Source organism: Hirundo rustica, chromosome 8, assembly GCF_015227805.2.
Source record: "Hirundo rustica isolate bHirRus1 chromosome 8, bHirRus1.pri.v3, whole genome shotgun sequence".
Classification (NCBI taxonomy): domain Eukaryota; kingdom Metazoa; phylum Chordata; class Aves; order Passeriformes; family Hirundinidae; genus Hirundo; species Hirundo rustica.
The window spans coordinates 23032939-23055666 of NC_053457.1; the positions used below are offsets into that span (position 1 = coordinate 23032939).

Consider the following 22728-nt stretch of genomic DNA (forward strand, 5'->3'; position numbering starts at 1 on the left):
TCCTTCCTCTGTTTCTGGATGACTTCCTCACCCGGCGTACCTAGCAAAGCTTGGCTCCAAGCCATGTGGTTCTGGAAGATGAGACCTGCATACCAAAGCCAGTGCCCTAGCACAGATAAAGAACTTTCTTGATTGTAGCCCTGAACATTTCCTTGCAATATTGCTGCCTGCTTTGGTGGAGTGACTGGATACTACTGCAGGGGTAATGTTCCCTGGTCTTCTTTTGCAGGTACAAGAGGGGTCTCCCATGAGCTGCAGCAGCCAGCAGAGCACCAGAGAATCACTGGCCTTTGCACCAGCATCCTGTGGAGGAGGTTGTCCTGTTGCTGCTCTTGGAGCCAGCTCAGCTCCGTGATCCCACAGCCTTGTGGGATGTGGCTAGACAAGGGCACCCTACAGACAGCACCATGTCGCTCATCCTCCTGGCTCCCCACTTGGTCGTGCCCACCTCTTCCCTTGTATCAGAGGGGCTGATCTCCCCTGATGAAGACCATTTCTTTAGCCTGTTTTGTGCTGTGAACAACTTAATTCTTTAACTGCTGAGCCCTCTGTCTTGCACCTCTTGTTGTCTGTACTGGTGGCATTTTTCTCCAAGAAACGAGGCTGGCTGCTGCTGAGCTGCCACTGTCCCCCTTCGTCCTCCAGCTGCACTGATAATTCATGAGACTTCATTTTACCCTTACCCGAAGCAGCCAAATACACCTGTGAGGAGAAATTAGCTGCTTCAGCGGCACAGCTCAGTTGCTTAGGAGATTCCAAGTGCCTCCAGGACAAGAAATAAATGAGGCAGCTCACTCAACAAGTGTCTTCCCTAAGGAGCATGGCTCAGTGCTCTGCTCCCCAGCAACCCCACCAGAACTGATGACTGTGCCAAGCAGGGCTCATCAGGGCTTTGTCCCACAGTGTTAATGCTTTCTCCTCACTGCTGGGAAAAAGGCACTGCAGCAGGTTGGCTGTGCATTCACCGTCTCTCCTTCCTACCAAACTCGAGGTGTTTCTGACTCTTCACAGCTTTTCTATTTTGTACATTAGCGAGCGGTCTCAGCATCACCCCAAATGTCTGGCCCAGCCATGGCTGGGGTAGCAGGTGGAAATGGAGTCTGGCTCCCTGCATGCTCACCTAGCCCCCAAAACAGCCCTTTTCTCCCCAGCACTGGCAGGTCTCTGTTGGACAAAGAGAGAAGTGTGACCTGTGAGGACCCATCCAGGACATCTGCCACTCAAGTGTTGGTTAGTGTGAAAGCCACCTTCAGATCCCCATTCCAGCCTGGCTGTCAGCTCTCCTCTGCCCCAGGGAAATCCCATTTGGGGCCATGAGGACAACACAGGCAGGGAGGACAGAGGTCAGCCTGACTTTGGGGAGGGGCAAGAGAGTGGCCAAGACTGGACCAGAGAAGACAAAACCTATTGGGCAAAGAGGAGAAAGTTCACAGTTGGTAGACCATCCAGAGAATGTTTATCCCAAATTTCAATGTATCTTTTTAGATCATTTTGGCCTGATCCCTCTGGGCACCATTTCACTAGTAAATGTTCTGTGGAATAAATGCCAAGTGATGGTGAAAGAAAAATAATCCCTTCTCATAGAGAATTACTTTTCTGGTGAATACTGGGCTATAAATGCAGCTTTAAAAAGCAATAACTTGTTAAACTGACACACACAGACACACACAAGCAGACCCCATTAAAGTCATTTGATGCAAGCCAGGAGAAAGTGCCTCTAAATCACATAATTATTTTAAGAGACAAAGACATTTGCTTTAACTGGTTCAAATCACCTTTGGGGAGGGAGGAGAGAAGGTTTGTGTCTGCACCATTAAGTGCTTTGATTTCCTGCAGCTCACCCCAGACTCATGTTTTAATAGCATTAAACATATGAATATGTGACAGTAAAATACAGGCATTTTCCTTGAGCTTTACCAACTTTGTTTTTCACAAAGATAAAAAAATCATTGCTTCCTTATTTATCTGGTTGAGTGTTTAATGCGTTTGTATTTTTTCTTTTGATGAATGCAAGCAGCCTCCTGGCTGTCCCAGAGAGCTGTTGCAACCACCTGTTTTGATCAAAGCTCATCCCTCTGCTTAAAAATCCCAGCTGCTTGTCCTCAGTATTCACTGCACTCCATGGGCCAGGAGGTAGGGGTGTGCAGCCAGGAGGGGGATGGAGCCAGACTCCTTTCTCCATGCCTTTCCAGAGCTCAGGGAGTCGAGGGCTTCAGCTTTATGTTCTCAGTGTGGCTGCAATCCCCCACAGTGGCCCTGCCCCATGCATCCCATCCTGGCACTGCCCAATGCACCCAAATATCCTGCAACTTACCCAGCACATGAAACATCAGCTCATGGGATATCCTATGGAAAGTCTCCTTCCTAATCCCAGTGAGGAATACTAACTAGAGGGGAGTCCAACCCTTGAATTTGTCAGGGCTGGCTTTTTTAGAGAAAAAAAGAAAAGCATGTAGCCGTGGTGCTCAGGGACCTGTTTTAGTGGTGGACCAGGCGCTGTCATGGTAACGATTGGACTCCATGATCGGTGAGGTCTTTTCCAACCCAAATTATTCTACGTCCCCTTCAGGGGCATGGCTGTGTCTCCAAGGACGCGCTCGGGGCTGGGCTCGGCTACCCTTCACCCTGAGCGCCCAGTGCTCCCAGTCTGAAGCATCCGCTGGCTTGCCCGGGCCCGGCTGCCCGCGGTCAGCCCCGGCCTGTGCCCGGGCGTGCGGCCGGGGCCGGCGGGGCCGAGCCGAGCGCTCGCCGGGCGCTCCCTGACCCCTAGATGGAGCTCGGTGCCCGCCGATCGCTCCGGGCGGCCCCGGGCCGGGCCGGGATGCTCCCGGCAGCTTCCCCTCGCCCAGCACAGGGCCGAGGAGAGGGACGGGCTGTCCAACCCGGTCCTGCTTGCCTGACTCCCCACGGGTGCTGACCCCTGGCCAGAGAGGTTGTCACCGGGACAGTGTTTCACGTTCTGCTGTTCTGGCCGCAGCTCTGTGGGTCACGGTCCAACAGGGTCACCTGTGAAGGGGCAGTGCCACGCATTTTGGGAGAAACAGCCATTGCTTTGACCCCTGTGTGTGTCAGAACACTTGGTGAGGGTTATCGTGCCCTAGACCCCATCCTATGGGGGAAACAAGACGGACAAGCATCCCTCTCTGTCTGCTGCAGAGAGGTTTGAGGTTCTATGGTTCCCATGCAGAAAACACCCACAGGGCCTTAATATATTGGCAAATTAAGGGAGATTTCTGAGACTGAAGGGAGGGACGGGACACAAGGGTGGAAAAAAGGGCCATGGGGTGAGTTCCATGCAGGGCAGCATCTCTAGAAGTGCCAAGCAATACTCACCCCATCCCCCGAACCCCATCTCTTGTGTGAGGGGGTCTCCATTCCTCTTATCCCACCAGAGCCAGTTTGGACCAAACCATCAGCAACAGTTGGGGTTTTGTCCAGGAAGGTGAGTGAGGCTGGAGTTACCTCATGCAGTCCCACTTGTTGGGAGAGAAGGGAGAGAAGGGAGAGAAACTGACTCCTGAGATGCAGGAGATGTTCAGCAACAGGACACAGTTCCTTGCTCCTCACTTCTTTTGGCAGTGTCTGTGGCCACAAGGTCCCTTGGGAAATCCTTTCCTCTGGATAACATTACAGGTGTGTCTCTGCCTGTCTCTGTGTCTTCCCTGCCACAGCTGTGGTGTGTTTCCCCAGGGACTGGCACACACATGTGCACCCTGGGGTCCCAGCGGGCAATCTGCATTCCCTCACCTGACTGCCACAAGTCTGGCTTCTGCCTGTGGTGTGTGAGATGCTCAGATCTTCAAAGGACCAAGTCTGGAGGGAGAGAGCATGGGAACAGTGGTGTGTACACCAACAGATGTCTGATGCCTTGCTCCACAGAGAGCATACTCTGCTCTCCATCCCACCTCCTGCCTCTGGATGTGGTGGTATGAGCCACAGTAAAGGCAAGTTTCAGACCTGTCATAACAACTGATAAGGTTACAACATTTGTTTTCACTCCATCCCAAAGTGAAAGCCAGACCTTTTCAAGCATTTCTGTGTGAATGGGGGCGAGTGGGAAATGCCCCTGCCACAGCTCCCTCACTTGCCCCTGCAAGTGGCTATGTCAGCGGGCAGGGTGCCTGGGACACATCGCTCTGTGGTTGCAGGTGTCCCTTCAAAGACAGTGGAACACAGCCCAACAGTGGTGGAAATGCATGTAAAAATTCCTGGACCTTAATCCTGGAAGGAAGGAAGTACTCTGGATACAGCCCAGGAGTTACCACCACGCTCCACAACTGTGTCACTATGGGATGCCATAGGACTGCCATTTCAGCAGCAGTTCTATGGTGTGACATCTCTAGACCCTGCAAGACCCTCCAGTGCATGCCACTGGTGCAGGGCCAGCCAAGCTGGGGTAGAGCCCCTGCTTGAGAACAGCCCTCCTCTGCCCAAGCCAGGCTCCCACAGGACCAGGAGCCCAAGGTGCCCCTCACTGCTCACCTCAAACCCCACTGGCCTGCAGACTCGCTGCCTGTTCTCTGCAGCTCTCAGAAGAGCACCCTCGTGGTACATCATGGCTCCTCAGGACCTGCTGGCCTTTATCCTCTCCCCCCACCTGACCTCAGAGGACACCCCCACTTCTTCCTCAGGCTCTCCTGTGAAAACAGCCAGATCAGCTGGGAGAGGGAGAGCACACAGAGGCTTTGCCACAATTCACTGCCCTCGTGATCACTTCCTCACCATGACCCTGAGCAAGCCCCATCCCCACCTGTACCTCTTTCTTCCCCTTTGTCACCCTTACGTGGGGGGATCTGAGGTCAAGCCCTGCCTTTCAGCCCCGGCTTCAGCCCCTGATAGCCCAGGATCAATCTAACCTCCACTGGGCACCAGCACTGCAAACTAGACCCTAGATAAATGCCTAGAGAGGAGGAGCCTGGTGAGCCCTGACATGTGCCTAAAACCTCCCAACAGCAGGTAAAAATTGCTAAACATTATGGCTTGACAAAAATTAGCTTTGGCTGAGACAGGGAAGACCCTGGGAAACACAGCCTTTCTCCATGTTTTCATCTATCCCCATCTTAATACTGTTCCCTAACTGTAGTTAAAAAGAGTATATATTGATTGATATTTTTTAATCACTGCTTTGTTATTTTTAGACAGTTGCAGTCTAGGAAAGACAGACAGTTAACCGCAGCGCTCAGACCAGCGGGTTCACATTCTTTACAGGCAGCGAGAGAAAGAGTTTTGTCAAGCTTTGCTCCTTCCTGCTCGAAAACCAGAACATGGGCTCCTCATTTCTCCTCATTTTATTTTTGTCTCCAAAGCAGAAAGGTAAAGAACAGCTGAGCTGAGGGTAAGTACTGAAATTCCAGCCCCAGGGAAGCACAGGGCAGGGGGTTCCTGCTCTCTGCAACAGGGGATTGCACACCTTTGGCACACAGAGTTTTGGCTGGAGGCTGCTGTGCTACCTGGACTTACAGAGCTGAAAGCTGCTGAGGCCAGCCCTGTGCTTACCACAGCTAGCTAAAAAAACCAACCAACAAACAAAACAAAAAAAACCCCAACACCAAAGAACCCAAAACAAACAAAAAAATTAACACAAAAAAGAAAACAAGCAAAACAAACAAAACAAACGGAAGCCAAAAATTATTTTCTACACTTGGAAAAATCAAGATTATTTTGGTGCTGTCAGAAAAAAAATAACACAACTCTTTGAATACAGTTTTACTGTATTTTGAATACAGTTTACAGTTTTAGGCGTGACTTGAATAAATGTATAGAATTAATTTAAAACTGCCAGTAACACAGAGTTTCTGATTAATGGAAAGGAATAGGGGGAAAAACCTTTGTCTTAAATCTTGGATAAGTGCTGACCCATCAAACAAATTTCTCACTGTAACAGAGAAAATAACAGTAATTTAAGGAATATCAAAATTTCAGTTTGCTGCACAAACAAAAGATTCAGAAAAACAATCTGGTGTGACTCCAACAAAAGTTTGTCCTGATAATCTATAGTTTTGTGTGGGTTTTTCTTCCCTTAATAATTATTTTTAGAACAACTTTTTTCCCCCCAAATTTAAGGTCTTCTCATTTAGATAATTTTCACCCAGGATAATTTGATAATTCCAAATGTTATTTCACAAACGTTTTTAAACAAGCGGCCGTCAGAGCTGACCGCTGCACAAAGAAACAGTGTCACTCAGCCGGTCTGCTTCTGGCAACGGGAAAAAAGGTTAATTCAAAAAGTTCCAGCTGTCCCAGAACCCCAGAGAGGAATAGCTTTTTACTGTAACCCAAACAGTTTTCAGCAAAGCCCTTTTCGGTTTTGTCAGTAAATTGGTTTGGGTTTTTTACCCCATCTAGCCCCGAGTGTCTGTGAGCTGCCCTTGGCGGCGAGGAGGGGCTGCCTCCGCCGGGACGGGCTCCTGCTGCAGCCGTGCTGGGGTTTAAACTGGTTTTAAGCTCTCTTTTTAGTGGGTTGGTTAATTAGGAGCACATTCAAAAACACCAATCAACAGTCTCGGTGAGATAATGAAAATGATCCTGCATGTGTGTGTTTTGGGGGCCAGTGCCTCCATTCATTTTCAGTTATACAAACCACATTAGAGGACACGTACACTCGCCTCAGCCTTTCTCCAGTGAATGCCACATGCATTTCTCGGTCACGTCGGTGACTCTCACTGATGCTGCTGCTACAGCAGAAATAACTTGAAATATGTAACAAATGCCCTGCAGATGGGGAAATGCAGCCCAAGAAAAGCTGCATGTGGTACTCATGTAGAAATTGGGGTGTGCATGCGCTGCAGGGATCAAATGAGCTGGCCCATGCCGAGCACAAATACAGGCTCTGTTCAAGGTGAAAGGCTCCAGCAAAGACCCTTCAGCTTTAAACCAACTGATCCTTGTTTGGATGACTCATGTGCTCAACTAATTGGCTAAATGGGGCCCAGACCTCTGGTTCCCTCCTGCCCTCGTAGTTTGCTGAGCTGGGACCAAACCCAGACAACCACAGCCCATCCCACAGGGCTTCTTGTCCTCCAGCTCCACACAGATGTTTAATACTCCAGTTGCTCATGCAAAGACAGTGCTTTCCCCTCCTCCAGATTTTGCCTTCAAAAGCTCAGCACATCCAGCCCAAATGAACGATAGCTCTCTATCCCTGGCAGCGCTGTGGGTGAGAGAGATGAGCACAACCACAGTGCAGTCCCCTGTGATGCCCTGTGCCTTCAGCTCCAGGCTTTTCCCCTCCAAACCAAAGTCACTCTGCCTTGGTCTTTATTTCCTAGATACAGGCAAACAGTAAAAAAACCCACATTTCTCCCTGACTCCCATTTAATGTTTGGGATTTGTTTTATTTTGAGAGCGAAGGAAGAGGGGAAATGACTTTCAAGGCATCTTAATGCAATTTTATTCCTGCTCCCAAATAAGTATAATACAAAAAATTTAATCAGCCTTCAATGTGATATGGATGCCCCCAGGATACAGCTGAGGTGATGTCAGTCTATGAAGCATAACATTATGTGTCATTGTTTCGTGTCATTACTTATTGATTTAATTCCATCATATTTCAGACAACTTTTATTGTCTAGGTACAAATCATCGTGTTAATAACTGGAAGCACATATGCAGATATCAAAAACGCCTTCTGCGACTAAACCAATTTTTAAAATGAATCCAAGAGAAATATTTTAAGAGAAAACTCCTCCAGAAACATTTTTTCCAGAGACAAGAAAGACCAGGCAACTGTTTTTCTGGTTCCAATGTAAAATATATTCTCCCTTCTTAATGAGGTGTTTTTTTTTTTTTTTTTTTGGTTTTTTGTTGTGTGGTTTTGGTTTTTTTTTTTTTTTTTTAAAACAGGAAGGATTGATGGGAAAAGGGGGAAGCCACCAGTTTTGAAAACAAGGTATAGCTAAATATTCTATGCAAACATGTTCCCTCAAATGGGCATTATCATATGCTCAACTTCACTGGGGAATATTTTGGATTATGAATTGAATAAAATGGATATTATAAAATGGCTGTCTTAGAATTAAATTTCACAATATTGATGTGTCATAATAATAAAGTAGAAAACACTTTTAATATCAACAGTGAGTCCTATTATTATTATTATTATTATTATTATTATTATTATTATTATTATTATTTTGTAGTTGGTGGTTTTTCCTATGCAGAAATCCTGAAAACAAAAATATATACTGCAACAAACTGTAAACCATTAAAAATTTGTGCACAACAATGCCTCCTGAAGGAGTTTAACTTTGTAGACAAAGTTAGGTGTGTGTTAAATAATAAGCTTAATCAGCATGGAAAAATCTGGCTGTAGTGTGAAACAGAATTCAAACAAAAGACTTCCCTGAAATTTACATTGGAAAAATACAAATTAATTTATTTTAGTAGTTTTCTGGCAGTAATCAGTATCTTTTAAAGATATTTCCAAAAATGCATGTTCTCCAAGTTTCATATTTTCCTGTGGTTTATCTTTTTTTTCTTTTTCTGGCTTCTTTTCTCGCCATTGCTGCAGATGTTCCTCTGTGTTCTCGTATATGTTGGCCTGCAGAATGGGAAAATCCTGCAGCACCATAAATTCTCAGCCCAGTCCTACAACAGCAGATTTCGGATGAAGCAGGCCATCCATATGCTGCCTTACCAAACTCCCCAACACCGCTGCTCCCAGAGGAGCCAGCCTTCCGGAGCGCTGTCACCCACCAGGTATCAAAGGCTCGGGCTGTTTTGCTGCAGATGTCCCGCAGGGCAGCCTGGACCCCAGGGCCACTGCTCGTGGCTGCCTGCCCTTTTCAGTCGTATCCTCCAACGTCCTTTACTCAGTAATTCCCAGTGCTGGAAGGAGACACCAGGCTGAAGCCAGCCATAGTGCTGGGGGTCTCCCCCAAGGAAGCTGATGGGAGTTCTCCCACCGGTTTGATTTTCCTCTGAGAAGGGTTTGCCAAGCTGGGGACAATGTCCTGCAGCAAGGCTGAGTACGAATGGAAAACACTGTCCCCAGAATAATCCCCTGCAAGATTGTCTCTAAAATGTACTCTTGCACGTTTTTTATATTCAAATTCCCCTTTCAGTATTCAGTTCCAGACACAAATAGCTGTAGGTCTGCCTCAACCCAGGTCTTACTCATTCTGAGGTCTTACTCAAAAAATTATTCCACGTGAGTTTAAGGCTAAGCCCCTGCACAGTCTCTGCCACCCCCAGCAAGCCCCCCAGAAAGGCTTCAGTTAAAGCCAGTGCTAAAGGCTCCGCTGGGTTGAAGCCCGAAAATGTTTATAGGAATTAAAACACAGCATACTACATCTGGAGCTTCCAAAGCCAAGTGGACTTGAGAAAAGTCAAATGGAAATACTAACTCTATTTTCATTTTAAAAAAATAAAAAATAAAAAAGCACAGGTTTCAGCAGCAGTTGTGATATGCCGTCTCCTCTTGGGGAACTAATAGACAGGGAACAGCAAGGCTTTAAATGATTTATTCAGTACCCTGGAGATTTTTTTATTTTCTTTTTCATTTCCACATAAATTACACAAGCACTTTATAAAATGAATACACATAAAACACCTTGTAAGTGCATAACTTAAAAAAAAAGGAAAACAACAAAAAAGCAAACAAATGAATGCCTTTAAAAATCTCACTGAAAATAGGTTTTCTGGTTGCTTGTTTGTACTAACTGCTTAAATTGGCAGTGCTGTTTTAGATTATAAGTAACTGAAAAATATATACTGTTTATATATATATCTATATATTCCTGGCATTTGCTAGAAGTGCTTTGTTTAATTGTGTCTCATTCTCTTGGTACAATTAAAAGAACAACTAAGTTAAACAGCTGAGAGTGAAATCGATTTTTTTCTGTCAGGAACTGCCTTCTAACAGTAAACTGATAAAATAAAACATTGGACAACATTTTGCAAATTATATGGAAATATTCCATGGAAAGAAACTGCATTACCCCCACAAACTGCCACCCAGGTCTTCTCATTATTAAAATACTCGCTGATGGGCAAAGAGTCCGTGGCAGCCAGGGACTGTTTGGGCCCTTCACACAATTGAGATATCATATTTACCGTCCTCAGGAGTCTGTCAGATCCTTCTCTTGTTCCCCCTTCACGAGAAAAAATTAATGAAAAAGGGGAGGAGAGACAGCGAGGTGAGATCTGAAGGGTTCCCATCTGGCACAAGCAGAAATTGCTGCTGTTTCCTCCATTTGTTGCATCCCCGAATGTCCCCAGTGTGGACAACCCAAGAAGGCTCACGGCAGAAACGTGCTTCCCAGGGAGCCTCCTCCTTTTCTTTCAAGCCATCAGTTCAAAGCACATATATATATATATCCACATATATATATACACATGTGGGTATATAAGGGTGTACACAGACTTGGCACTGCCGCCAGTAGAATCCTAAGGAAGTTTTCCTATCCCCCAGCTGGATGAACACCGGCGGCTGTGTCTGTCAGGGCTGGGCTTTTGTCTGGCAGCATGTCAGCAAGTTCAGGGTCGACACTGGAGACTTTCAAGACAACAAAGGGGTTGGGAGGAGGTGAGACAGCATTGCTGCTCCAGCAACTCCGTGGCTGGGGAGAGTTTTTGGGGTGGTTTTCCTTCTTTTTGTTTCTTGTGGAGGGTTTCCCTGGCTGGATACATAAGATGCACGTGGCCAGAGGATCAGGAGGTTCCAGCCTTCCTCGGGGAGAAACAGAGTTGCTACATGTCCCACCAAGGATGCCTTGTGTCCCCCTGGGGACTGCCCCGCCGGTAGAAGGTGTCGGTGCCACCAGTGGGTGCCAGACTTATTCACAAGCAGAGGCGACAGTGGTGACACTGGTGATCTTGGTGGAGTCATCAGACCAAGGCTGGAGATTCTGGAGGGCGAAGAGAGAGGAGTTGTGGACACAGATGGGGTCTGCTTGGATGGGCTGGTTGATGGTTTTTTGGAAGGCTTCCTGCTGCAACTGCATGAGGATGCGGTTTGCTTGCTGCCGCTCAGCCTCCCGCTCCTCCGCTGTCTGCCTCCTAGGAGAGAGGGAGCCATTAGGGGGCCTGGGGAAGCAAAGGAAGGGGATCTCCACGGAGATTAAGTTGGGCTGGGTGCTCATGATGCAGGAGGGCAGGGGTAGGAAAAGAGGGTGCCTTGCCATGGTGTGGTCCCACGTCCCCTATAAAAATGGCCAGCAAATCCCACAAACTGGGGACTGGGTCTGTTTGTCTTAACTGGCTTGGCAAAAAAATTGCTCTCATCAAAGAGACCCGGGAGCAGCCCACGGCTCTGGATTACTCTCTGCCCACAGGAAAAAAAAAAAAACAAGCAGAGACAAAACACCCAAAACAACACACAACAGTGTTGCAAAAGTTGTGATCCCCTGAAAACATGCTCTTGTCTGACAGCAAGAGCCAAGCATGCAAAGCCCAGGAGGAAGCATGGAGCAGGAGGAGATAGTGACTGGCAGTGCCACACTGCTGGGAGATGGGCAGTCTGACCCTGGACATCCCTTTCCAGCATCCAGGTTTGCCATCTTGTCTACCACGCTGCAGTGACCAGCTGTTGAGAGCTTGGATGAAGGCAAAAACATTCCCATGGCAGACAGCAATTCCAGCTAAACACTATAAACACATTTTTTTAGCAGTAAGAAAAATCAAAGCACAGAATATACTATCTGGAAAGAGTGAATGAGAATGATTTTCAGAACAGTTTGGATATGTGTCTGCCTGGTAGGACAGCAGCAGAGGTGATCCCCAAGGAGAGGGTGTTAGTGGGTCAGAAGGGGTTCTTTCCAGTGTTGTTTGGGCCCTGGCTCTGGGCTGCCTGGAGCAGAGAAAGGGGTAGGTAAAAATAGCCTGAATCCTCTTATATCCACAATGGAAACCCCACTCCTGCTTGCTTGGATGGCAGGTCAGTCTAAAGTCTGCAGCTTGTACTCACCTCTCCACCTGGCATCTCTATTGATGCTGATGGGAAAACCTGGGAGCAACTCACAATGCTGGTCCCAAGGTGATTCCCAAAGCATCCTCTCCCTCTCTCACGCCCCCAAGCTTAGCTGACATCCTCTCAGCAGCTTCAGTGGACCAGTGGCACAGGAAATGGCAGCTTTTTAATTTAGCAGCTCAGGGGGATGTGAGATGTCTCATCCTCTTTGGCCATGGGAATTGGAAGCGGCAGCTCTGATCTTCACAGCGACATCTCAGAGCACAGGGCTGGGGGTCCCTGGCTCCCAATGGGGAAGCAGGCTGAGGTTTGGATGCCAGCAATGGGCCTCTGGGCACCCAAGCCCCCAGACATCTGGCCAGTGTTCCCTCCTGGGAGCAGGTAGTTCAGTCCCTGTTCTAATCACTGTGTCAACATCTCACATCAGACATCCCAGGAAGCGCAGGCTCAGAGCTGCACCAGCCCGGGGAGCAGCTTGGTCTCTGCCTCAATGAATATTTAATTACGCTCTGCACGATGAGGAGATGCTCCAGGAGGAGGGAGAGAGCCCCCAGTCCAGGGTGATCAGGAACACTGTGGCAGTGGGCACCTTGCTCCCAAGTACCTCCCTGCTGCAAGCAGGGATTCATGGATTCACATCAGAACGAGATTTCCAGGTTCATACCTGCCTGGAAAAAGCTGTCTCTAAGGCAAGAGCCCAAATCTGAGCAGGGGATCACACAGACACATCACTCCAGTGAAGACAACCAGGCAAGGGGCACAATCTACCCACAATCTTCATTCAAGCAGTTAAATTGCTCAGAGAGCTCATAGCTACTCACTTTTCTTGGATACTTCCCACTGCCACATTCAAGCCGAGCCTACAGAGGCTCCTTCCAGCTCCCAGTACTCCAGGAGCCACTCAGAGCTCACTGCTCAGTGCAGGGGCCTGAGGCAGCAAGTTGGGTGTGCTATCAGCCAGGGGCACCCACGTCTCCATCGCAACACCCACCAGGCACAGATATACACAAGTAGAACTTACATGCCTTTGTCCCTCTGGCTCAGGCCAGAAATTCTCCCATGTCTAATATTACAGCTGAGGTCTGGCTGCAGCCTTTCCCTTAGGCAGAAGCAGGATTTTGTTTCTCTTTACCCAGCTATTTTTTGTAAAACACGTGAATAGGTTTGTATCCTCTGCACCTCTGCCAAAAGAGGCTGAATTTAGCCAACAGACGCAAGGAGTATTGACAGATGGATTTGCCTCACTTCCTTAGGAAACCTGGTTAGAAGACACAGCTGACCCCATTTTGCAGGCTACAGCAGGACTGTTCCTCCTCCAGGATTCTGTTTCTGATCCCTCCAGCTAGAGACTTCCTAACAGTTGGGGAGTTGTGCTACCATGGATTCTCTAGGGGACAACTCACTAGTGTTGAGGATTCACACACCTCCTTGGTTTCCAGTTCCTTGACCCCCATTTCTTACCCAGCCCCAGCATACTCAGGCAATCGGCGTCCTATCAACCCTTGGGAAGACTCTGGGGAAGCCCTTTCCTCCCATTTTGAAGAAGAAGCCTGCCTGCCTGCCCTCCAGCACCCCGTGCTCAGCACCCAGCAGCTCTTCACCCACCTTCTCTGCTCTCTGAGGAAGCACCCCCTGCCCATCACTTTCTGTCCCCAGCCCAGGGCAGGGGATGTCCTCAGGGCTGGGGCTCTTCCCTCGGGAACATCCCGGGAGCGTGCAGCTTGGGAGGGGCAGGGTCACTGCGATGGAGCCCTGCAGGCTCCGGGTGAGCCCAGCCTTCTCTTCCCCTCCGGCTTTACCGGCACGCCCGGCAGCAGAACAAAAAGAAAGCGTTCGGGCAAGGAGGCGCCGCGAACCCCGCGGGGACGGAAATCTCCGCGCTGTGCAGAGCCCGGTACCCCGCGAGCCCCGGCCCGGGGGCTCCCGCACGCTGCAGCAGCGGACAGAGGCGCGGAAACTCGGTACCTCATGGTGACATTGACTGCACTCCCTGCACACGCGTGTGCGCACACACATTCATCCCTGCGGCACATCCGCGCGCGTTTTTGCACGCAGGCCCGGTGTGCACACACCGTGTAATACACGGCCAGCGCCACACCGCACTCGCGGGGCTGTGTTTCGCAGTCACCCCCCCCGTGCACTCACACACTGCGTGCGGGCACACAGGGGCACGCACGGCCTTCCCACTGACCGTGCAGTTGCACACGCGTGTCCTGCTCGCACCCACGCCCGCAGGTGTGCGCACACGGCACGCACGCACACACACGGCTGTGCACGCAACAGGCACGGGTACACACGCGGTCACACTCACACCCACGCGGGGCTTGCACGCCTCTGCGCTGCCGTCAGGGCTCCCGGCAGAGCTGCTGGCAGCCAGGTCTGTCCCCCCCGGCCTGCCCCACCCCGGCCCACCGGGACCCCCGGTCCCTCACCTCCATTTGGTGCGCCGGTTCTGGAACCAGGTCTTCACCTGGGCGTCCGTCATCTTGAGGGCCTTGGCCAGGGCAGCGCGCTCGGCCGAGGCCAGGTATTTCTGCCGATGGAAGCGCTTCTCCAGCTCGCAAATCTGCAGGCGGGTGAAGGAGGTGCGCGGCTTCTTCTTCTTGGGGGGCGTGCGGTTCTGGTAGGGGTGACCTATACGGCGTGTTACAGTGAAGGGTGAGAGGGCCACTGGGGGGGACACGGGAGGAGGGGGGATGAGAGGCAAAGAAGCAAGCAGCGACACATCAGCAGAGGGGCTCCGGCTCCCGGCCGCTGGGCTGGGGACCACCCCCCACCGCTCCGAAGCCGCGGCTTCCCCGCCGACACCCACGCACGAGCTGCGAGAACTCGGCGGCGGCCCCGCGTACCGGGAAGGCCCGGCGGCCTTCCCTGGGTGCTGCGGGCACCCGCCGGGCACCGCTCGGCTCCGGCGGACGGGAAGGTGGCCGCTTGCCCGGCCAAGTCCCTGCCGGGGAACGGGGGCTCAGCAGCGGCAGCCGGCGCTGGCGCCGGGCCGGGGCTCCGCCGTCCGTGCCAAGCGGGCTCGGGATAATTTCGTTCAGGCGCGGCCGTCACCCCATCGGCCTCAGTGCCTCGTACACGGGAAGTGAAGTCCCAGACTGGAAACCGGAGTTGCGATTTGCTGTTCTGTTTGTTCGTTCTTGTTTTGTTTTGTTTTAAATATATATGGCTTTGTTTGGGTTTGTTGCGGTTTGTTTTGTCTTTTTTTTTTTTTTTCCCTCAACCCCCCCACAAAAAAGTAATTAGTGAAAAGTCACATTGTGTCTAAGCCGGGAACAAACGGAGTGAAATCCAGTCAGGTGCTTGCCAGGGGAACAGCTCGTTCTTCCACCCGCGGCCGTGGCCGAACTCAGCGCCATTAGGTCGAAATTAAACGGGAACTTTTGAAAATCGGGCCTCGGTTTCCGCCTTCGGGAAGAGGCGCTGATTTTTCCCCGTTGTAATTTCGTTCCTTTTGTTTGTTTGGGTCTTTTTAATATATTTCTTTTCGTTGTTCGAGTTTTTGCTTTGTTAGTGGCGAAAGACGAGCCCAGTTATACCTGGAAACCGTGGCGAGGCCGAGAAGCGGCTCTAGCCCGAGTCCGGCTCTGCCCGGGTCTGCAAAAAGTCCCTTTTGGTGGGAAAAAAGGCCGAAACCCGCAGCCGAGGAAAGCCAACCCGGTTAGGGAAGGCAACGGGACGGCCTTCCCGGGCAGGCCAGGGCCGGGGCCGCCTGCTGCCTTCCAGCAGGCCGGGCCGTGCTTCCCAAATAACTCTCGGTTTTGAAGGAAAGTTTCCCCGGGTGTTGGCTCGGGCGGCATGGACTGGGCAGCAGTGCCCGGGGCTCGCAGGAGGTCGTGTGCGGAGTTTACCGTCCTTTTTCCTCCTTGCCCGCCTTTGCCGACCCGTATCGCGGGGAGGGAAAAAAAAAAAAAAAAAAAAAAAAAAAAAAGTAGAAAACCTACACCAAACTAATAAATAAATTAAGTAGAAAGAACTAAAACAACAACAAAAAAATCCACATATGCAAACAATCGAACTAACCAAAATATCAAAACAAACAAACAAAAGGAAACACAACTCGTTTAGGGGGGGCTAAATACGCCTCATTTCCCACTCCGTCTTGCTTCTGACCTCCTCCCGGACCAGCTTCCCAGGACCATCCCGGCTGCTTTCTCTATCCGGCCGGATCCTGCGTGCCCCTGTGGGCACCGATTGCCGCGCCGAGGCCGGGCGGCGGGGGAGGAAGCGGGGCAGCGGGAGCAGAGAGAGAAGCGGGGTCCCGGCGGCTCAACTCACCTGTGAACCTGTCCTTTGTGTACCGCCTGTTGCTCTCCATCCAGGGGAAGGTGAGCCCCGTGAGGCTGTTCATGCCGTTCACCGCCGGCACGGCGGCGGACAGGGGCTGGTGGACGCCGCCGGCCACGGGGCGATGGGCCGGGACGCGGATCACCCCGCCGGCCGAGCTCAAGGTGTTGCCGTTCATGCTCACCGCCATGTTCACGTTGTAGGAGCCGGGCAGGCCGCCCATGCTGCAGGAGGTGCCGGTGTAGGCTCCGGCCGCGCCGCCGCTCGCCCCGTAGCCACCCGTGACCGTGTTATAGGCGCTGCCCACGATGCAACCCAGCCCGTAGTCCGCCGAGTCCTGCAGCCGAGGGTGCGACACCATGCAGCTGCCCGGCTCCGACGTGTTGAGGATCTGGTCGATGCCGAAGCTGATGGGCTCGGCTTGCCCTTGGTGCAGGTGATGAGCCCCGAGGTGCTCCATGCCGCCGCTCGGGCACCGCGGCCGGACCTCCGGCCCGGGCAGGGCGGCGCAGCCCCGCAGCGCCCCGAAACCGGCAACGGGGCCGCACGCAGCCGGGGCACGCCGGCTACGCGCTCGGTCCCATAGCGCGATGGCAGAGCACCCCAAGAAACGCCAGCAAAGCCACGCAAGGCCGGGACGCGGCAGCCACACGCTCAGCACGAAGACACGCCAGCACAGCCATGCGCAGCCCAGGTACAAGAGTGAAGCAGCCCCGCGGCCCGGGACGCGACAGCCCTGCCCAGCGCGGCACAGAACACTGGAGACACAACAGCACCAAACACACCCGAGAGCTTCCAGGAGAGGAGGCTCCGCACCGCAGCCACGCACACCGGTCCCGCTCCGACGAGAACCGGCACCCCCAGGTACCAAGACGCGTCAGGAGCCTCTCAGCCAGGACACACAGACGTACGCACGGACACACACACACGCACAAGGGTGCCCCGGGGACCCCTCGCCGCGGCGGGCGGTGGGGAGCCGGGAGCCCCGCGGAGCGGAGCGCGGCGGATTGTGAGTGCGCTCGCCCGCCGCCCCGCTTGCCCATCAATCACCCTACCCAGGGCCTACGGCTGCAGGCCCTCACTCTCCATTGGTTGGATGCTGAGAGCAGCCCGGTGAATGACAGCAGAGAAGAGCACACGAGAGGAGTTTCTTCTTCCCCAGCCCCCTTTCGCACCCCCCCGCACCGAAAAAAAAAAAAAAAAATTCAAAAATCACCGCCCGTGTCGGCCTTATAAAGTGAGCGCTGGGTGAGCGCAGGGCACTGGGGGGTGAAATAGTGGCTGATACCGGGCGGCAGAGCGGGGACATTTGATCCTGGAGTTTGTGGCCTCGAACTGCTGGGAAGAGGGATCTTGGCTGCCAGCCCCCGCCGGAGAACCAAGCCTAGGTTGCGATCCCCAAGGGCTGCCGCTGATCCCGAGCGAGGGCTGAAGGCGGAGGATCCCCTTCTGGTGGGGTCCCAGGCCCGCCGTGCCCCTTTGTTCCGGAAGGGTGCTCTCAATTTCAAAAGCCAGCACCTTTCAAAAAGCCGCGGAGGCGGGTCTCTCACCAGACCCCAGAGCAGGGACACGGGGACGTTGAGAGGGGCACCCCACAAGTGCCCGAACCAGTGGAAGGGGTGTGATGAGAGGAGGTGAGGGCTCTGAAACACACCTCCCCCCGGAGAACCGGGGCGGGGCTCATTCCCTCGGGACGAGGGCAGGCCCCAGCTGCGCCCCACGGGGCAGCGGACACCGCTGACGGGGCACCCGCCGCTGCTGGCCCCGCCATCTGCTGCCTCCATCCCCTCCAGCGCCTGCCTGCGGGGAGATGGGTGATTTCCTTTAGAAGAAAAAAAAAAAAAAAGAAGAAAAGAAAAAAAAAAAGTTTAAAACAACATGAAAATGAAAGCCGCTATTGCAATTTCTGTAAAACTTGTGGCCCTGGCCCGGTGCCTGCTCCGCACAGCCGGGTCGGGGGCAGAGCCGCAGATGGGACCGGGCACTACCGTCTCCTGGAATCCGGCCTCCCACTGCTTCCGACCGGCGCTGCCCGGTGCGACCCAGCGCTCCCGGCCGCGGCGTCAGGGGTTTGCCCGGTAGTTTGCGCTCTTCCCGCCTTATCCTTCCCGCTACGGGCTGGGACCGGCCACGCAGGTTCCCTCCTCCCGGCTGGGGCAAAGGCTGCCCCTCACGTCTTCAGCGTGCCCGTGGTTTAGTGCCCAAAAGGGACCGTGAGGACCCCACGGGACAGCCTGCTCTGGAGTATCGCCCCTACAGAACAAATGGCGCTGGCCTGGAAAGTCACGTCTATGCACTCAGGTACACAGCCTCACTCATCACCAGCTACATCATCCCATCCTCATCCTCACACTCCCAGTGCTGCACACAAGCTCACAAACACCCTCATGAGCTCACAGGCACCCATGCTCACAGTCCCACACATTCTCTTGCACACACACCTACATTTGTGCACTTATTTAAATGTCCCCACACACTCACAGACAGTTACAACCCCCTGCACGCTCACGAGTCCTGGCACACGTTGTCATTCACACCTTCACGCCCGCAGTCCCTCCCACAACAGGCAGTAACACTCCCCAGTTCCCGTGTGTGCAGACACCCTCAGGCATGCACACACTGACACACCGGTGCTTGTGGGTCCCTGCCACCCTCACCCAAGCCACAACCCCGCTGTGGTACCCCAAGACCCGTCACTATCACCACACCCACTGCCGCAGCCCCACACGGGAAGGCTGTGGAGACAGCGGGCGGCAGCAGCAACCCACAGCCGCCCCTGGGTCCCATGCCCGGCCGGTGCCCAGGCAGCCTGTCCCCGTCACCACCCAGCCCTGCCTGCCCGCTGGGGTCGGGTTTCCACCCCCCTCCAGTACCTGCCTCAGTTCTTGACTTCTGAACTCTTCAGGGAACTCGCTGGCGCCAGCTCCATCAACCAAAGTCCTTGTGGTTAGGAGGAGCTGGGAGAGGAGGGAGGGAGTGAGGGCTGGGGCCGGCCAGGGCTGGGAGGCTGCCCTCGGGCAGGGGGCCTTCTGGTCTTGCAGGACTGCAGCATCCTTTTCCCTACTTCAGGATACGCCTGAGCTTCTTCTTCTTCCCCTTGTCACACAGGAGATGTGGGGCAGAGCCTGCTCACCTGCCCTGAGCTTGTCTACACAGGGAAGCAATAAAACGTGCCATGCCAGACTTGCACAGCACCAGAGTACCCTGCCAGTGAGCTCTGACACCCAGAGGGACCCAAATCTGCTGCCAAGTCCTGAGACACAGGAGATGTCCCCCTCCAGTAAATAACACAGCTGCCTGATGCCGCTTGCACATCCCAAAGGCCCCAGTTGACGCCAAGGAAAAGCCTCGCCCTCCCCTGTGCCAGGGAACCCCCAGGCTGAGCAGATGCCAAAGGCCCCAGAGGGGCTGGCCTCAAGAAATCATGAGGTCAACACCAGTGATCCGGTCTGGTTAGTGAGGGTCACAGCTTCCAGCCACTCAGCCCAAGATAGAGGCTTTGGGGTGATAAAGCTTGCCAGGAGACACATTACAGGTAAATCAGGATTCCTTCTGTCCTGCACCCAGTGAGGTGAGGCACCAGGAGATGAGCAGGCAAGGCTAGGTCCTGACAGGGATTCAAAATTTCTGGAAATCCGTGGGAATTATTGATGAGTTCCCAGGATTTATTCTCTGCACAAGACACACTTCACTTGCATCCTTGAGAAAGCCTCTGCTCCTGGCATTGGAAGTTCAGGCACTGCACGTCTAAGCTCCAGGACAGCACCCAGTTCAGATGTTCCAGTTCAAACTGCTCCTGGCCTCAGTTTCCCCTTAGACTGTCCAGGCCTGTGGCTTGAACGGTACTGTAGAGCACAAGGCTCTGGAAATGTCCTGTCAATTTATACGCAGGTTTTTGCCTCCCTAATTCTGTGGCTAAAGAGGCAGTGCTGCAAGCTCACACACTCAGACACGTCAGGGTCAATCTTGGTGTTTTGAGGTTCACATCCCAGCAGGAGAATCTGCAAGGACCAACCAGCACCACTTTAAGATGCATCCAATGATCCTACAAATGGATCCCTGGAGTGGGGGCCAGAGCCCCTCCAGCCCAGTGGTCTCTGCCTGAATCCACAGTCAGTACACTTCCATTTGCTCAGGGCTGGATTTGTCACTCTTTCTTAGGACTCTAAGTGTCAGGCCCTGCAAAAAATAATTCATATATTACACTCTAGGCAGAGCCCAGGGAGACAGACATTCCCAGATGTTTGCCCAAACCGCTGCTTTAATCCTTAGTTCTTCTGTACAGAGAAATCCTGTTTTGTGGGGAACACCGATGAGGTCGGTCAGACCTCCTCGAGGTAGACGAAAGCCTCCAAAGCAGGAACTGACACGTGCACTAAGTTGCTGCAGAATTCATCCATTAAGGAAGCCCAGTGTCCGTGGTCTCCACTTCTCCTGAGCATCTCACCTCCTTCAAGTATCCACAGCCACTATACATATTCCTGCAAGCCTTGAAACTTTTGTCCCCCTTCACCTACCCCAAACAGCTGCCGGGACAAGTTCATTTCCAAAATATGTTTTAATCCTCCCTCAGATGGGGGCCCAGTAAATCCATGCTAGGAAATGACAACCGAGATGAGGGCTCTTCCTGATGCATAAGGCTCTCCCTCCCCACGAAGTGCCCAGGGATCCTTTCTCAGGTTCTCTCATTGATCGTGTGCATCTGCCTCCTGCTAGCAGAGAGGAGCAGCCCAGCCAGGGCCTGACCTCCACCCTCCACTCCCCTTTTCTTCTGCCTCGCTGGCTTGCCGGGGCTCCTCTTGGCCCCTGGGCTCCTTTGCAGCTCGGGGCTCCCGGGAGTTTGGCATCGCAAGCTGCCTCTCTGCCTCGCAGCTGCTGGCCAGGACACCGCTGCGAAATACAAGCCCTCCTGAGGGGACCCTGGACAAAAGTGGTGTGTCTGGGACCTTGGCAAGATCCCAGCGAAGCCCATCGGGCTCCGTCCGAAAACTGCACTTCCAGCAGTGCTTTGGGGAACCTATAAAACCCTCTATATTGCTGAAAGGAGAGTGCTGAAAGGACTCTGCCGCGGGCAGGTGTGCGGGACAAACACCCCTCAGCAGAAGGCTGCACCCCGACTCCTTCCCTCCCTGGCTTCGCTGCGCCGGGGCCTCCCCTAGCTCGGCTGTTATCCGTCTTTCTGCCCGTCCATCGCCTCCCGCAGCTCTTTCTCTCCCGCCGCGGCCCTTGTGAAATCCATTGAGGCCGGCGGGAGAGCTCCGGGCCAGGACGGCCCCGGTGACCGTTCCTCGCCTCTCCCAGCACCGGGAGCCGAGGTCTCCGCTGCCATCGGGGCTGTGTCCCTCAGCGCTGCCGCCCGCACCAAGTCATGCCTCAAGTGTCGCGACAGGGGCCGAGAGCGAAGCAGGACGACCCCCGCGCCACCCAGCCGGGTTCCCGCGGGGGCGTGGGCTTCCCGACGGGAAATCTCGTTTTCCGCAGCTCCCACCGAGCCTGAGCCCGAGTCCGCACGGGCGGCGACTTTTCCCCGGCTCAGGGTCCGCGGGAAGGGCGGCCTGTACTTCTCGAAAGTTAAAAGCAATTAACACCATTTGGGGCATTTTTAATTGCTCTATAAAGCACGCTGTAAATAATTACTCCCAGCTCTGTTGATCCCTCGTATACGCGCTGACAGTTGTAATTTATGGCTTTGGAAACGTGGTCCCGTGCATTCAGCATAACTCCTTATTACAGTAATGACTTAGCGCCGCTGCACTTAATGAGTATAAAGTGCCCGGCGCAGCGGGAGCCGCAGCATCGCACGAACTTCGCCCGCAACAATATTTCTCCCCTTTATGGTTACAAACGACCGAGGGGCTACGAGTTAATACGGCGGGGAAGGAGCGGAGGGGCCGGCTCCGCGCTCTGTCAACGACATCTCCCGGGGCAGTAGTTATCTACCAAAAAGAAGTACTTAGAGCAGTCCGCAGACTGCCCCTTTACTCTCCTGTAGCCCCTGGTTTCCTGGAGAAAACGGGTTCAGCAGGGGGAAGCGCAGAGTCACTACTCGTCGTACCTGCGGGCGCAAGCAGCACGGCTGCTGTGCAGTCCCGAAGGGATCTGCACCTTCCCTCTGCCTCCCGCCTCTCGCTGCCCTGGGACTGAGCAGCTCCACGCAACAGGCCGGGGGTCTCTCGTCCTTACAGACCCGCCCCAGACGGGGGTACCCGCGGGAGGGGAGGAAATGGGGCGGTGGCCGATGGGGCCCGCCGTGCCCGGCGGCGCCCCATGAATATTCAATGTCGCCGCTTGCCGGAGGAGCATCTGCCGAGAAATTATTGGTCCTGCGGCACCAGCGCCTCTCTCCACCGTGCAGAAATGCGTGTAATCCCATTAGCCCGGTCCCCTTGGCCACCCGCCCCGCACCAGCCCCTCTGTAATGAACGGCGTCTGGCCGCCACCCCCGAGGGCATCGACGGCAGCGGGGGACACCGGGGGCTCTGCCCCGTTATTAACTCACAGTTTAATTACACTCTCCGTGATGGCGAGGT

General features: G+C 53.3%; 1 protein-coding gene across 1 annotated transcript; it reads right to left on the bottom strand.

Annotated features, from left to right (window-relative positions):
* Nucleotides 1-9651: 9651 nt before the first annotated feature.
* TLX1 (T cell leukemia homeobox 1) lies at nt 9652-16658 on the bottom strand. Its single transcript, XM_040071588.1, has 3 exons — nt 16190-16658; nt 14341-14542; nt 9652-10998 (listed from the first exon to the last, which is right to left on the bottom strand). The coding sequence occupies exons 1-3, from the start codon at nt 16656-16658 to the stop codon at nt 10776-10778; spliced, it is 894 nt and encodes a 297-aa protein (XP_039927522.1). The 3' UTR covers nt 9652-10775.
* Between the last annotated feature and the right edge of the window lie 6070 nt (nt 16659-22728).